This window comes from Armigeres subalbatus, chromosome 3, assembly GCF_024139115.2.
Source record: "Armigeres subalbatus isolate Guangzhou_Male chromosome 3, GZ_Asu_2, whole genome shotgun sequence".
NCBI classification, from domain to species: domain Eukaryota; kingdom Metazoa; phylum Arthropoda; class Insecta; order Diptera; family Culicidae; genus Armigeres; species Armigeres subalbatus.
In genome coordinates this window covers 361,671,744-361,686,927 of record NC_085141.1, presented here as the reverse complement: position 1 = coordinate 361,686,927, position 15,184 = coordinate 361,671,744, and the positions used below count along the sequence as shown (strand labels likewise).

The 15,184-nt window shown below is 49.1% G+C and overlaps 1 protein-coding gene across 1 annotated transcript; it reads left to right on the top strand.

The window, feature by feature from the left end:
* The first annotated feature begins 701 nt into the window (after positions 1 to 701).
* On the top strand, positions 702 to 4,518 carry LOC134222860 (uncharacterized). Its single transcript, XM_062702006.1, has 4 exons — positions 702 to 1,627; positions 1,832 to 2,779; positions 2,833 to 4,259; positions 4,406 to 4,518. The coding sequence occupies exons 1-4, from the start codon at positions 702 to 704 to the stop codon at positions 4,516 to 4,518; spliced, it is 3,414 nt and encodes a 1,137-aa protein (XP_062557990.1).
* The last annotated feature ends 10,666 nt before the right edge of the window (positions 4,519 to 15,184 follow it).

The following is a 15,184-nucleotide window of genomic DNA, read 5'->3' as shown; positions in this document are numbered from 1 at the left end:
TCTGTTCACTCTCAGAAAGCAATGTCCGCGATACAAGTTACGGGCTGGTACTCCATCCAAGAAGTAATCGATAGTTTACACGTAGGATTTGCAATCGTCAAAATCAACGGGATCTTTGTATGTGGCTGCTATGCACTGCAAAGGTGGTCTCTGGAGCGGTTTAACCAGATGCTGGGTGTGCTCACCGGCAAGCTAATCGGCTGAAATCCGGTAATTACCGCAGGGGATTTTAATGCCTGGGCAGTATGCTAACCTACAGTTTGCTGGAGGCTCTAGCAAAGCTTGAAATTAGACTGTAACGAAGGCAACGTTGACACATTCCGCAAAGACGGTCGGGAATCTATTATCCATATCACGTTCTGCAGCTTGTCGCTGATGGTAGATATGAACTAAAGAGTTAGCGAGGATTACACCCACAGGCCATCCATTAGGCCATCCAGTACAGCGTCGGCCAACGAAATCTTTCGTCGATGAAGGATGAGGTCCTGCGGGAGAATGTGGAAAACGAGCCTAGGCGAGTCACTTCGTGCGCATGTGGTAATCTAAACCTGAATGCAGACCAGTTACTGGAAATAGTAGCGAAGTCATGTGACGTAACAATGCCTAGAAGATCGTAACAATGCAACTGGCGCCGTCCGGCTTACTGAAGATGACATTGTTGGCAGTCAAGTCTCCAACGAAGAGCTTGTCCTTGTCGCGAAATGCGAAATGTGGCGAGGGACCTGCCTCCGGAAGAGCTCTGGGGGGGGAGCACACCCCCGCCACAAACCTGGTCTATCACCCCATTTTTCCCGTCGCCCTCCCCATCTCTGCCGGTTGTGGGTTCCGGACCAGCAACGCCACCCACAACGTTTCCTCGGACCTCTCCATCCGGTAACAACCCACCAACGCCCCGTACCAGAACAACACCGTACAGAGCAGCGCACCAGCGCGGCACCAGCCCGCTGCGTACCACTCTGGCACTGCAGTGGAATCTAAACAGGTTTTTCAACAACATCTGCGACCTGGAACTGCTAGTAGCCAATTCCGAACCTCTGGCCATAGCACTCCAGGAAATCCACAGGACCACGCCGACTGGCATGGACCGCGCTCTCGGCGGTCGCTATAAGTGGTTCGCGGACGTAAACCAGAACGCCTACCAATCGGCTGCTGTTGGCGTGCTAAAAGACATCCCCACCACAGAAATACTCGTCGACGCTGGAATCCCGATGGTAGCCGTCAGAGTCGAATGGCCATTTCCACTAACCATCGCATCCCTATACATTCCGAATGGGAAACACAAGGACTTACGCAACAAGTTGGTGGGTACCTTCGAAAGCCTACCAGCCCCGGTGCTTATTCTCGGAGACGTGAACGGCTACCACCACTCCTGGGGTAGCCGTTCCGACAACACCCGCGGCAAACTAGTTTTCAGCGCTGCTTCGGATACGGGTCTAACCGTTCTCAATGATGGCTCACCCACTTTCCGGCGTGGAACAACGGAGTCAGCCATCGACGTATCGCTAGCGTCGAGCGTTATTGTAGGCAAGCTCCTCTGGTCCTCGGACGATGACTCGCGAGGAAGCGACCACATGCCCATCATGTTGGCGCTCAACGGCAAACCTGAAGAAATCTCCAGAAGACCGAGGTGGGTATAGGATCGCGCCGACTGGGACGACTACCAACGAGTAGTCGAGGCCGAGCTGGAAGCAAATCCACCAACATCAGCAACAGAGCTATCCGAAGTCATCCTCCGAGCGGCCGAAAGTTGCATACCAAAATCGAGCCCCAACCCAGGACGAAAGGCGGTACACTGATGGAACGACACCGCCAAGAAAGCCGTCAAGCGTAGGCGCAAAGCTCTCCGAGCGCTAAAAAGGGGAAAAGACCAACTGCAAGTAGGACACCCTGACCTCGAAGAACTCCGTACGGATTACCAAGCCGCCCGCAACGAGTGCCGGCAAACCATCAGGGAAGAAAAAGAGAAGAGCTGGACAAACTTTCTGGACGGAATCAACAGCAACCAACCCTCCGCCGAGCTTTGGCGTCGAGTGAATTGCTTCCAAGGCAAGCGCAAAGCAAAAGGCATCTCCCTCAAGATCAACGGCACCGTACAACGCGACCCCTCCGCCGTAGCGGACGCCCTAGCTGACGAATTCGGAAGACACGCATCGTACCTGGAGTACCCGGATCACTTCCGGAAAACACACCGTGACCCATCCTCGGAAATCAGCGCGATCCAGATCCCACCCGACAGCGGAGAAGAATTCAACAGGCCCTTCACGTTCGCTGAGCTGGAGTACGCCCTCCAGAAGGGAAAGGGCAAGTCAGCCGGCCCTGACGACCTGGGCTACCCCATGTTGAATCACCTGCCCGTCGGCGGAAAAACCATCCTCCTCATCTCCATCAACAAGGAGTGGCAAGAAGGAACGCTCCCGACACAATGGAAGTCCAGCTTCGTCATGCCCATTTCGGAAGGCCGCGGCTCTCCCAACGACGTCGACAACTACCGACCCATCGCCCTCACCAGCGTAGTCTCCAAGATAATGGAGAGTATGGCCAATCGAAGGATCATCGAGCTACTGGAGAAAGGCGGCCACCTGGATAACAGGCAACACGCGTTCCGACCAGGCAAGGGTACCAACACCTACTTCGCCGCACTGGGTCAAATACTGGACGACGCCAGAAGGAAAGGGCACCACGTCGAAATGGCATCGTTGGACCTCTCGAAGGCGTACAACCGCACCTGGACACCCGGTGTACTAAAAAAACTGAAGTCGTGGGGGATCACCGGCAACATGTTGCAGTTCATCAAAAATTTCCTATCAGACCGAACCTTTAGGGTCCTAATAGGAAACCAAACATCAAGAGCAACCAAGGAAGAAACCGGGGTCCCCCAGGGCTCAGTAATTGCCTCTTCCTCATCGCGATGGAAGGCGTCTTCGACCGACTACCGAAAGGGATATACATCCTGGTGTACGCCGACGACGTCCTGCTGGTGGTTACAGGAAAGCACCCCAAGGCTACGCGGCGGAAACTACAAGCGGCCGTCAACGACGTGGCCAAATGGGCCAAATCAGCCGGCTACGTTATGTCTGCGGGTAAGTGTTCCCGAGCCCATATATGCAGCATCAACCATCGACCTCCAACCCAACCCATCGCCATCGACAAATTCCCCATCTCTTCCAAGAAAACCTGCAAGATCCTCGGTGTCACAGTGGACAGGAAACTCAATTTCAGTGACCACTGCAACCGAGTACGGGGTGAATGTGCATCCAGAATCAACATCGTAAAGAGCATTTCAAAAAGAAGATCTAGGAGCGACCGCCCAACGCGGCTCCGAGTAGCGAATGCAATCATCTGCAGCCGACTCCTCTACGGCATCGAGCTGAGCAGCCTCAACCTTGACAACCTCATCGCCCTGCTAGGGCCAACATATAACAGGATAGTCTCCGGACTGCTTCCGTCGACTCTGGCGGACGTGGCCTGCGCTGAGGCCGGTGTGCTACCCTTCCGTTTCCAAGCCACCGCCGCCCTCTGCAGCAGGGCCATCGGTCACTCCGAGAGAACAAAAGCAAGCCAAAACCACGACCACCTCAACGACAACGCCAACACGGCTCTCCACAACCTCTGCGGTAAAAACATCCCCAAGATCGCCGGCCTCCGACGCCTGGGACCGAGACACTGGCAAACCCCCCCTCCTAAAGTAGACCTCAAGCTCAAAGAACGCCTCTCAAGAAACTCAAACCCAGCTGTAGCACAGGAAACCTTCAAAAACCGCATCCGGGAAAGGTACCAGAAACACGACATCCGATTCACGGACGGCTCCAAGGCTGCCGGCAGAGTCGGCATCGGAATTTACTCCTCCACCCTCGATGAATCGTACCGACTGTCGGACCGTTGCACGGTCTACTCAGCTGAAGCAGCCGCAATCTTCAGGGCCATGGCCATACCCAGCACACTGCCGATCCTCATCGTTTCGGACTCGGCTAGTGTCCTAACAGCCCTGGCGTCATCAGCCAGCAAGCATCCATGGATCCAAGCGATCGAATCAGTAGCCAACCGCAACACCACGCTCCTCTGGGTATCCGGCCACGCAGGAATACCCGGCAACGAATATGCAGACGCACTGGCCAATCTCGGAAGAAGCGACGGCTTTATGAGCAGAGAAGTCCCGGCACCGGACGCCAAACTGTGGGTAAAAACAGAAATCGCCACAGCATGGGCAAAGGACTGGCGACGGCAGAGAAACTTCTGTCGCATGCTGAAGAACGCAAGTGGCAAGTGGTGCTCTCCAGGCTGAGAACGGACCACACCAGCGCCACTCATAACTTGGGTGGCCCCAGCTTACATAACAGATGCGAGGAGTGTGATTGCACTCTGAACATCAACCACATCTTCGGCACATGCCCGATCTACCACACAGCCCTCACCAACAACAACATCTCCAAAGCCTACTCGGCCCTGCAAAACAACCCGCTGGACGAGAGGAACACAATCAACTTCCTCAAAGACGCCTACCTCTACACTAGAATATAACAGAAAACCTGGCATCACACCACGACAACCCAACGAATGAAGACCCCCGCATCGAAACTGGACTATTCTCAAGAAACCACGGAACACGACCTGAACCCCTCGAAAATAAACCGACCCGGCAACGAAATTGGACTACTCTCTCAAAAAATGGAACACAAATCGAATTAACCCTGGAACCCCCGCAACGACAATGGACACCCTCCGGAATACGCACCATCCATGATGGAACACTGAAGATCTCCTTTTTTATTAAATATTACAAAATTGCATCGGAACCCCTCCGGTCCGAAAGCCATTTAATATCTTGCAGCGGCACCCCTCCGGGCCACTCGACCATCACTAGAAGATAAAATTAGCCGCAAACAACAACTAGAATAACAAATTTGTAAAAATGATATGTAATACCCTTTATATCTTTTTTCTGATACCAGAGGTGAGCCAGCCAAGGGCTGAAAACCTCTTAAATAAAGACGATAATAATAATAATAGATAGATAGATAGATAGATTTTTCCGTGCAGTGCCCTATTAACAACCCTTTAAATGTAGATCCTTAAGATCTCATATATGAAGTATCCGTTATGGATCATCTGATTCTGTTTGTTACTGCTGCGACCATTAGTTTGCACTGAGCGCTATTCATTTGAAATTGCAAATAAAATTGCAAACAAACAAATAAATTACAACATAGTGAGGGCTCTTATCAGCTTCGTCTTATGTAGGCAAGAATACTTTGCTAATTAATACGACGATACAACAGACATTCATTGTTTTGTGTTCGGAATGAACAAACAAAATGCCTCCAATTAGATTGGAAACTCTTATCTTCTATAGTTCGAATTTCCTACTGAAACTTTCATATCAAGGCTGTGTATACTCACATCTGTTTTCAGTGGTAAGTCTCTTAGGGTGACCACTGCCATCTTTATGTTCAGTGTTTGTCTTGATATTTAAAATGTTCCATTCCCAGTACGAAGAATTCGTTAAAATGTCTTATCTGAAACGCACCAAAGATATTGTTCAACATTATTAAAACGCACCCTGTATAGTTTGTATCAACTGACTTTAGGCATTTGTAATGAATTCACCCCGGCCCTATTCCTACCTGCACTTACACCAAACAAACGTAATATTCAAAATACAGATATTTATACAAATCGGACCGGGAAAGCGATGTAACGCGATTTGGTCTCGATTTAATTACAGATTCGACCGGCGAACGGCGAGCTTATGCTTCTCTAGTCTATAGAGGCACAAGTCTCGAAAATAAGGCCACTAGACGAACTAGCTGCGAAAATCGGCCGCGGCCAATTTAATTAAGTAGGTTTTCCGAGCTGGGCGGTGCGGGTGGCTGCAGATTGGATATGATGTTTCACTGCGAAAATGTGGAATGTTTTCAATTTTTCATGCAGATGAAAAGGGTTGCAGTGCATTGTGCTGCTTGCTGCTGTCGGATTTGGAAAACAAAATCCGCAGCGTGGAGTTGTTCACCGACGGAGCATGGTACTGGAGGGGAGTCGTTGTGCATTCAGCTCGCGCACCCCAAACTCTAGATCAATTTGAAGAGATTTTGTTTTTTGGCAGATTGGTTGATAGGATTAATGGTGGAGAGCATATGCATCTTGCCATTCTGGGGTTGATAAACATGAATGTCTAGACGAAAAGACTTATTACTCGAGTAAAAAGAACAGAAAAGACGTTCCACAGCAGCACTGATTGGGTGCTTATTTAATTTGATGCAGTCATAGCAGTACGTGATGATTTTTTGTTCTACCCAGAAGAAGGCTACAACATTTGTAGGGCACAAAGAATAGGTTTGGTATATGCCTGGGATAGTTGATTGGGTTGATAAGATTAATTTGTATTATGTCAACATTGGGGTACCCAATCACGGTTTGATCTAGTGCAAAATGGTTCGAATAGTTTTGAAGCCAGTTGAAACTTACATTTCTTTGATTGGTAATTAGCCTTGTACAGCATGACTAGCATAGAAAAAGATACGGCATAAACGATGTGAATAACGGAAATTTACAGATATCGTAAGTTAGTTTTGGATATTCTGGCTCATTTATTGGGGACTATAAATCTACAGGGATTACGACAGGATTTGTTGCTTACAATCGGGATTTTTGGCTTTTCATTGCTAAATCATTGCCAATATTTTGATCCGGAATAATTTCGAGCCCTGATGATGACCCAAACTTCCGGATCGTTGACAATGCTTGAAAATTATCAACAATTGTGACTGAAAGCCAAGTTCCTCCAGGAATTCATCCGGAAGTTCCTCCAGGAATTCTTCGGGACGTTCTTCCAGAAATTCCTCCAGAAGTTCTTCCAGCAATTCCTTCGGAAGTTTTTCCAGGAATTTCTCCGGAAATTCTTCCAGCATTTCGTCCGGAAGTTCCTCCGGAAGTTCCTCCAGGAATTCCTCCGGAAGTTCCTCCAGGAATTCCTCCGGAAGTTCCTCCAGGAATTCCTCCGGAAGTTCCACCAGGAATTCCTCCGGAAGTTCCTCCAGGAATTCCTTCGGAAGTTCCTCCAGGAATTCCTCCGGAAGTTCCTCCAGGAATTCCTCCGGAAGTTCCTCCGGAAGTTCCTCCAGGAATTCCTCCGGAAGTTCCTCCAGGAATTCCTCCGGAAGTTCCTCCAGGAATTCCTCCGGAAGTTCCTCCAGGAATTCCTCCGGAAGTTCCTCCGGGAATTCCTCCGGAAGTTCCTCCGGGAATTCCTCCGGAAGTTCCTCCGGGAATTCCTCCGGAAGTTCCTCCGAATTCCTCCGGAAGTTCCTCCGGGAATTCCTCCGGAAGTTCCTCCAGAATTCCTCCGGAAGTTCCTCCAGAATTCCTCCGGAAGTTCCTCCGGGAATTCCTCCGGAAGTTCCTCCAGAATTCCTCCGGAAGTTCCTCCGGGAATTCCTCCGGAAGTTCCTCCAATTCCTCCGGAAGTTCCTCCGGGAATTCCTCCGGAAGTTCCTCCAAATTCCTCCGGAAGTTCCTCTGGGAATTCCTCCGGAAGTTCCTCCGAATTCCTCCGGAAGTTCCTCAGGAATTTCTCCGGAAGTTCCTCCAGGAATTCCTCCGGAAGTTCCTCCGGGAATTCCTCCGGAAGTTCCTCCGGGAATTCCTCCGGAAGTTCCTCCAGGAATTCCTCCGGAAGTTCCTCCGGGAATTCCTCCGGAAGTTCCTCCAGGAATTCCTCCGGAAGTTCCTCCGGGAATTCCTCCGGAAGTTCCTCCGGGAATTCCTCCGGAAGTTCCTCCAATTCCTCCGGAAGTTCCTCCGAGAATTCCTCCGGAAGTTCCTCCGAATTCCTCCGGAAGTTCCTCCAGAATTCCTCCGGAAGTTCCTCCGAATTCCTCCGGAAGTTCCTCCCAATTCCTCCGGAAGTTCCTCCGGGAATTCCTCCGGAAGTTCCTCCAGGAATTCCTCCGGAAGTTCCTCCGGGAATTCCTCCGGAAGTTCCTCCAATTCTTCCGGAAGTTCCTCCGGGAATTCCTCCGGAAGTTCCTCCAGGAATTCCTCCGGAAGTTCCTCCAGGAATTCCTCCGGAAGTTCCTCCAGGAATTCCTCCGGAAGTTCCTCCAGGAAGTTCCTCCAGGAATTCCTCCGGAAGTTCCTCCAGGAATTCCTCCGGAAGTTCCTCCAGGAATTCCTCCGGAAGTTCCTCCAGGAATTCCTCCGGAAGTTCCTCCGGGAATTCCTCCGGAAGTTCCTCCGGGAATTCCTCCGGAAGTTCCTCCAGGAATTCCTCCGGAAGTTCCTCCAGGAATTCCTCCGGAAGTTCCTCCAGGAATTCCTCCGGAAGTTCCTCCAGGAATTCCTCCGGAAGTTCCTCCGGGAATTCCTCCGGAAGTTCCTCCGAATTCCTCCGGAAGTTCCTCCGAATTCCTCCGGAAGTTCCTCCAGGAATTCCTCTGGAAGTCCTCCAGGAATTCCAGCGGAAGTTCCTCCAGGGATCCCTCCGGAAGTTCCTTCAGGAATTTCTCCGGAAGTTCATCCAGGGATCCCTCCGGAAGTTCCTCCAGCAATTACTCCAGGACTTCCTCCGGAAGTTCCTCCGGGTATTCTTCCGGAAGTTCCTCCAGGAATTCCTCCGGAAGTTCCTCCGGAAGTTCCTCCGGAAGTTCCTCCAGGAATTCCTCCGGAAGTTCCTCCGGGAATTCCTCCGGAAGTTCCTCCGGGAATTCCTCCGGAAGTTCCTCCAGGAATTCCTCCGGGAATTTCTCCGGAAGTTCCTCCGGGAATTCCTCCGGAAGTTCCTCCAGGAATTCCTCCGGAAGTTCATCCAGGAATTCCTCCGGAAGTTCATCCAGGAATTCCTCCGGAAGTTCATCCAGGAATTCCTCCGGAAGTTCCTCCAAGAATTCCTCCGGAAGTTCCTCCAGGAATTCCTCCGGAAGTTCCTCCAGGAATTCCTCCGGAAGTTCCTCCAGGAATTCCTCCGGAAGTTCCTTCAGGAATTCCTCCGGAAGTTCCTTCAGGAATTCCTCCGGAAGTTCCTCCAGGAATTCCTCCGGAAGTTCCTCCAGGAATTCCTCCGGAAGTTCCTCCAGGAATTCCTCCGGAAGTTCCTCCAGGAATTCCTCCGGAAGTTCCTCCAGGAATTCCTCTGGAAGTTCCTCCAGGAATTCCTCCGGAAGTTCCTCCAGGAATTCCTCCGGAAGTTCCTCCAGGAATTCCTCCGGAAGTTCCTCCAGGAATTCCTCCGAAGTTCCTCCAGGAATTCCTCCGAAGTTCCTCCAGGAATTCCTCCGGAAGTTCCTCCAGGAATTCCTCCGGAAGTTCCTCCAGGAATTCCTCCGGAAGTTCCTCCAGGAATTCCTCCGGAAGTTCCTCCAGGAATTCCTCCGGAAGTTCCTCCAGGAATTCCTCCGGAAGTTCCTCCAGGAATTCCTCCGGAAGTTCCTCCAGGAATTCCTCCGGAAGTTCCTCCAGGAATTCCTCCGGAAGTTCCTCCAGGAATTCCTCCGGAAGTTCCTCCAGGAATTCCTCCGGAAGTTCCTCCAGGAATTCCTCCGGAAGTTCCTCCAGGAATTCCTCCGGAAGTTCCTCCAGGAATTCCTCCGGAAGTTCCTCCAGGAATTCCTCCGGAAGTTCCTCCAGGAATTCCTCCGGAAGTTCCTCCAGGAATTCCTCCGGAAGTTCCTCCAGGAATTCCTCCGGAAGTTCCTCCAGGAATTCCTCGGAAGTTCCTCCAGAATTCCTCCGGAAGTTCCTCCAGGAATTCCTCCGGAAGTTCCTCCGAATTCCTCCGGAAGTTCCTCCGGGAATTCCTCCGTAAGTTCCTCCAGGAATTCCTCCGAAGTTCCTCCAATTCCTCCGGAAGTTCCTCCGGGAATTCCTCCGGAAGTTCCTCCGAATTCCTCCGGAAGTTCCTCCGGGAATTCCTCCGGAAGTTCCTCCGGGAATTCCTCCGGAAGTTCCTCCAAATTCCTCCGGAAGTTCCTCCGAATTCCTCCGGAAGTTCCTCCGGGAATTCCTCCGGAAGTTCCTCCAGGAATTCCTCCGGAAGCTCCCCCAGGAATTCCACCGGAAGTTCCTCCGAATTCCTCCGGAAGTTCCTCCGGAATTCCTCCGGAAGTTCCTCGGGGAATTCCTCCGGAAGTTCCTCCAGGAATTCCTCCGGAAGTTCCTCCGGGTATTCCTCCGGAAGTTCCTCCTTGAATTCCTCCGGAAGTCCCTCCGGGAATTCCTCCGGAAGCTCCTCCGAATTCCTCCGGAAGTTCCTCCAGGAATTCCTCCGGAAGTTCCTCCAGAATTCCTCCGGAAGTTCCTCCAGGAATTCCTCCGGAAGTTCCTCCAGGAATTCCCCCGGAAGTTCCTCCAGGAATTCCTCCGGAAGTTCCTCCAGGAATTCCTCCGGAAGTTCCTCCAGGAAATCCTTCCGAAGTTCCTCCAGGAATTCCTCCGGAAGTTCCTCCAGGAATTCCTCCGGAAGTTCCTCCAGGAATTCCTCCGGAAGTTCCTCCAGGAATTCCTCCGGAAGTTCCTCCAGGAATTCCTCCGGAAGTTCCTCCAGGAATTCCTCCGGAAGTTCCTCCAGGAATTCCTCGGGAAGCTCCACCAGGAATTCCTCCGGAAGGTCCTCCAGGAATTCCTCCGAAAGTTCCTCCAGGAATTCCTCCGGAAGTTCCTCCAGGAATTCCTCCGGAAGTTCCTCCAGGAATTCCTCCGGAAGTTCCTCCAGGAATTCCTCTGGAAGTTCCTCCAGGAATTCCTCCGGAAGTTCCTCCAGGAATTCCTCCGGAAGTTCCTCCAGGAATTCCTCCGGAAGTTCCTCCAGGAATTCCTCCGGAAGTTCCTCCAGGAATTCCTCCGGAAGTTCCTCCAGGAATTCCTCCGGAAGTTCCTCCAGGAATTCCTCCGGAAGTTCCTCCAGGAATTCCTCCGGAAGATCCTCCAGGAATTCCTCCGGAAGATCCTCCAGGAATTCCTCTGGAAGTTCCTCCAGGAATTCCTCCGGAAGTTCCTCCAGGAATTCCTCCGGAAGTTCCTCCAGGAATTCCTCCGGAAGTTCCTCCAGGAATTCCTCCGGAAGTTCCTCCAGGAATTCCTCCGGAAGTTCCTCCAGGAATTCCTCCAGAAGTTCCTCCAGGAATTCCTCCGGAAGTTCCTCCAGGAATTCCTCCGGAAGTTCCTCCAGGAATTCCTCCGGAAGTTCCTCCAGGAATTCCTCCGGAAGTTCCTCCAGGAATTCTTCCGAAAGTTCCTCCAGGAATTCCTCCGGAAGTTCCTCCAGGAATTCCTCCGGAAGTTCTTCCAGGAATTCCTCCGGAAGTTCCTCCAGGAATTCCTCCGGAAGTTCCTCCTGGAATTCTTCCGGAAGTTCCTCCAGGAATTCTTCCGCAAGTTCCTCCAGGAATTCCTCCGGAAGTTCCTCCAGGAATTCCTCCGGAAGTTCCTCCAGGAATTCCTCCGGAAGTTCCTCCAGGAATTCCTCCGGAAGTTCCTCCAGGAATTCCTCCGGAAGTTCCTCCAGGAATTCCTCCGGAAGTTCCTCCAGGAATTCCTCCGGAAGTTCCTCCAGGAATTCCTCCGAAGTTCCTCCAGGAATTCCTCCGGAAGTTCCTCCAGGAATTCCTCCGGAAGTTCCTCCAGGAATTCCTCCGGAAGTTCCTCCAGGAATTCCTCCGGAAGTTCCTCCAGGAATTCCTCCGTCAGTTCCTCCAGGAATTCCTCCGGAAGTTCCTTCAGGAATTCCTCCGGAAGTTCCTCCAGGAATTCCTCCGGAAGTTCCTCCAGGAATTCCTCCGGAAGTTCCTCCAGGAATTCCTCCGGAAGTTCCTCCAGGAATTCCTCCAGAAGTTCCTCCTGGAATTCCTCCGGAAGTTCCTCCAGGAATTTCTCCGGAAGTTACTCCAGGAATTCCTCCGGAAGTTCCTCCAGGAATTCCTCCGGAAGTTCCTCCAGGAATTCCTCCAGAAGTTCCTCCTGGAATTCCTCCGGAAGTTCCTCCAGGAATTTCTCCGGAAGTTACTCCAGGAATTCCTCCGGAAGTTCCTCCAGGAATTCCTCCGGAAGTTCCTCCAGGAATTCCTCCAGAAGTTCCTCCTGGAATTCCTCCGGAAGTTCCTCCAGGAATTTCTCCGGAAGTTACTCCAGGAATTCCTCCGGAAGTTCCTCCAGGAATTCCTCCCAGTTTTAAACCCCAGAAAAAATGCTTACGTAATTAGTGTACGGCCCCATAGCAGTTTCTGTGTCGATTCCTAGTGTCCCTTTATATTGACATTTATGGGTTCTATTCTTTGCACTTTAGTTAGAAGACTTGAGTTGGATTCATCATCTTTCATTTGAAATTTGCTGTTTGATGCGCTTCTGCAAACTATTATTATATAAAGCAAGTTATCAATTATTGCAGAGAATGTTTGGATCACCTTATCTAACAAAAACCAACTTAATAATATATGAGCATAATAATTCAGAGTTGATAAAATGACGATACGCTACCTCGAAGATTACGTGTTTCTGCTGGAAGTATATTTTTTCCACTGGGTAACGCTGTCAGGCTCCCCCGATTACATCATCTTACAGATGAATCTGCAGAGCCTTTAGTCTAGAAAATTTTCAACGGATCCAATGCATTATGAATGTAAGCAGTGTTTACAGTGTAAAATGCTACTTTCCAGCAGCGACGACTGAGAGCACATTCATTTTCGTTCTGCCTTCCCCTCCTGATGGTTTTGGTCCCGCAGCGCAAAGCAAGGATGCATGCAGCTGACTGTTGTGGTTTGGTGCGAGCTCGGCTCGACCTGACAGTGTCAATTTGCGTACACATGCCAAAGCAGTAATTTTTCGATACAATATGTGGAAGCTCGTGGTACGTGATCTGCAGCCAGTCTGTGGCATCGTAGCCAAAATCTATGGTATTGTTGTTTGTGTCGGGAAATATTCCACGTTTTGCAGCGTCGGGTGTACACAGAGTAACACCCAACACATCTGACAGAAGAGGCGGATCTCGATTAGATTAGATTTGACTGACTTGCCAATTTTCACTTATTCTTGCCTTCGTGTAGATAATAGATCGTGTTTACATTATTCGGTTGATGAAACCCAAGAATAGCACCGGTCGTTGGTAGTTTAACATTCTGGTAATGCAATCAATTTTATTTTATTGACAGAAATAACCGAAATGTAGGATGTTCTGTAATCGCAAAAATCCTTACATCTAGACAAGTTGATAGTCTTCTGTCTTCCAGCTTAATCATTTTCATATCATTCTAAGATTAATTTTCGTGAACTTATATCTTGTGTGGCAGGAAGTCGAGCATGTTTGCCACCCGAGAACATCGGACCGAGAATGAAACACATCATCTACGGATCGACAATCCTACGTTTTTGCTATCGAAGCTAGCCGGAGGCTCACTTACTTAGACTAATACGATTTTAATGTTCAAACTACTGCACGGTCTATTTTCATCTTAAATTAGTTTTCTGTTAGGTTGACTAAATTGTGTCTCTCGAAACACAATTCGACCTTGATGTAAATTCATCCTACCGTTGCGTTGCTGGGGCCTAATGGGATCGTTAAAAATTTCAATCATTAAAAAGTTTCATATTAGTTTTTGCAACCTCTACCCGTGATTCCGGCCGACGGCAGTACGTATGTAAGCGCTTTGTACTCCAACGTTATTCAAGGCCTATGCAGCACATGTTAGCCTTTTTTATCCTACAAATTTTCATCCCATGGTTGACTCAAGTGACTGTCATCAGGGGAACAATAAGGAAAACGGTGGTGAAACGATGACGATGGGTTGTGCAAAAATGTTCCCGACTACTGGCTTATATCAGCAGAATGTGCTTCTGGGGGAAAAACTTTTTTAACGAACACAGAACTGGATGAGAAATATGAACGATTGTTCGATAAACAATGAACAGAACTACGAGAACTAGCACTAGCGATTCGGTGACATCCGACAAATAACTTCTTGTCATCCAGCTGCCAGTGACTTATCGCATCACTTGGTCTTTCGCTAATACTTGGGGGGCAGCTTATGGTCATTGTTCCAAAAAGTGCCTTTCGTTTTATGGCTTTATTGCCATTGATCAACGATGATGCTTATGACAATGGATGATTTCTGCTTGCATCCAGAGTTAGTCACGAACCAGATAAACTATCGAGTCATGCTGCCGGACAAAGCGGTTCGGTAAACATTGTCCAGTCATTGGCGAACGCTATTCCGGATTATGGGCCAGCGTTGCTCCGTTGGACTGTTTCGGTGGCAGATATAATCTGTCGGAAATGGAGCTGGTATGATTACCGAATTGCTACAAGAGGGAATTGATTTTAGACACATTGCTCGAAACTATCTGATAGATGAAATGGATTCGCAAATCTGTAGTTCATCTGGAAAACTTTCTGGCAGGGGTGCCATTTTCATCAAGGGCAAAATTATTTTGCTATAATTTCTCTATGGTTTTTGCTTCTTGGTACATATTTATCATTTACAAACAATATAAACATTCGGCCTACCGTTAAGTTTGTTCTCCTCTAGGAGAAATGGTCACATAACGCGACTCTCGGTAGCACATTTCTTTTATCATTTTTGAAAGCCTGAAATTTGGCGAGTTAGTCGAAAAAAACAAAAAGAATGGTATAAGAAATTGGAATATTCCACATTTAGGTAAAACATCTAATGTTATAGGAAAATTCCCTGGAAATTATTTGGATTTTTTCATGGAAATTGTTTCAAATTTCGGCGTTCTGTTGATTTTGTCCTGGAAAATTATATTGAATTTTAAACTGGATTTTTATTCTTAACTAGCTGTCCCGTCGAACTTCATCTCGCCAAAAATTGATTTTCATAAAAAAAAATTTCATATGTTTCTTACTTTTAGAAACATCCACATGCCAAATTTGCATCCATTTGCTTGATTAATAATAATTTATTATTCTCGAGTTATGTAGGAATTTGTGTCTCATTTATATGGGAGCCCCCCTTACAGAGAGGAGAGAGGGGAGCAGTCTTGAACCATCTTAGCAACCTTCCCCGGCCCCAAAATCCTCTGCATACAAATTTTCACGCTTATCGGTTCAGTAGTTTCCTAATCTATGAGGGTCAGAGAGACAGAAATAAATTTTAATGTAGGGTTAAGGCAGGCATTTTCGTCTTTTCGTCATAGTCTCGTAAACCAATGAAAAAGACACTTTCTTGCCAAACTCATCTGTACT

Coding starts and splice junctions, on each gene's coding strand:
- LOC134222860 (XM_062702006.1), top strand. CDS start 702: ATGCGAAATGTGGCGAGGGACCTGCCTCCGGAAGAGCTCTGGGGGGGG. Junction 1,628..1,831: donor GAAATCTCCAGAAGACCGAG/GTGGGTATAGGA, acceptor CGTCAAGCGTAG/GCGCAAAGCTCTCCGAGCGC. Junction 2,780..2,832: donor TGGGGGATCACCGGCAACAT/GTTGCAGTTCAT, acceptor GGGTCCTAATAG/GAAACCAAACATCAAGAGCA.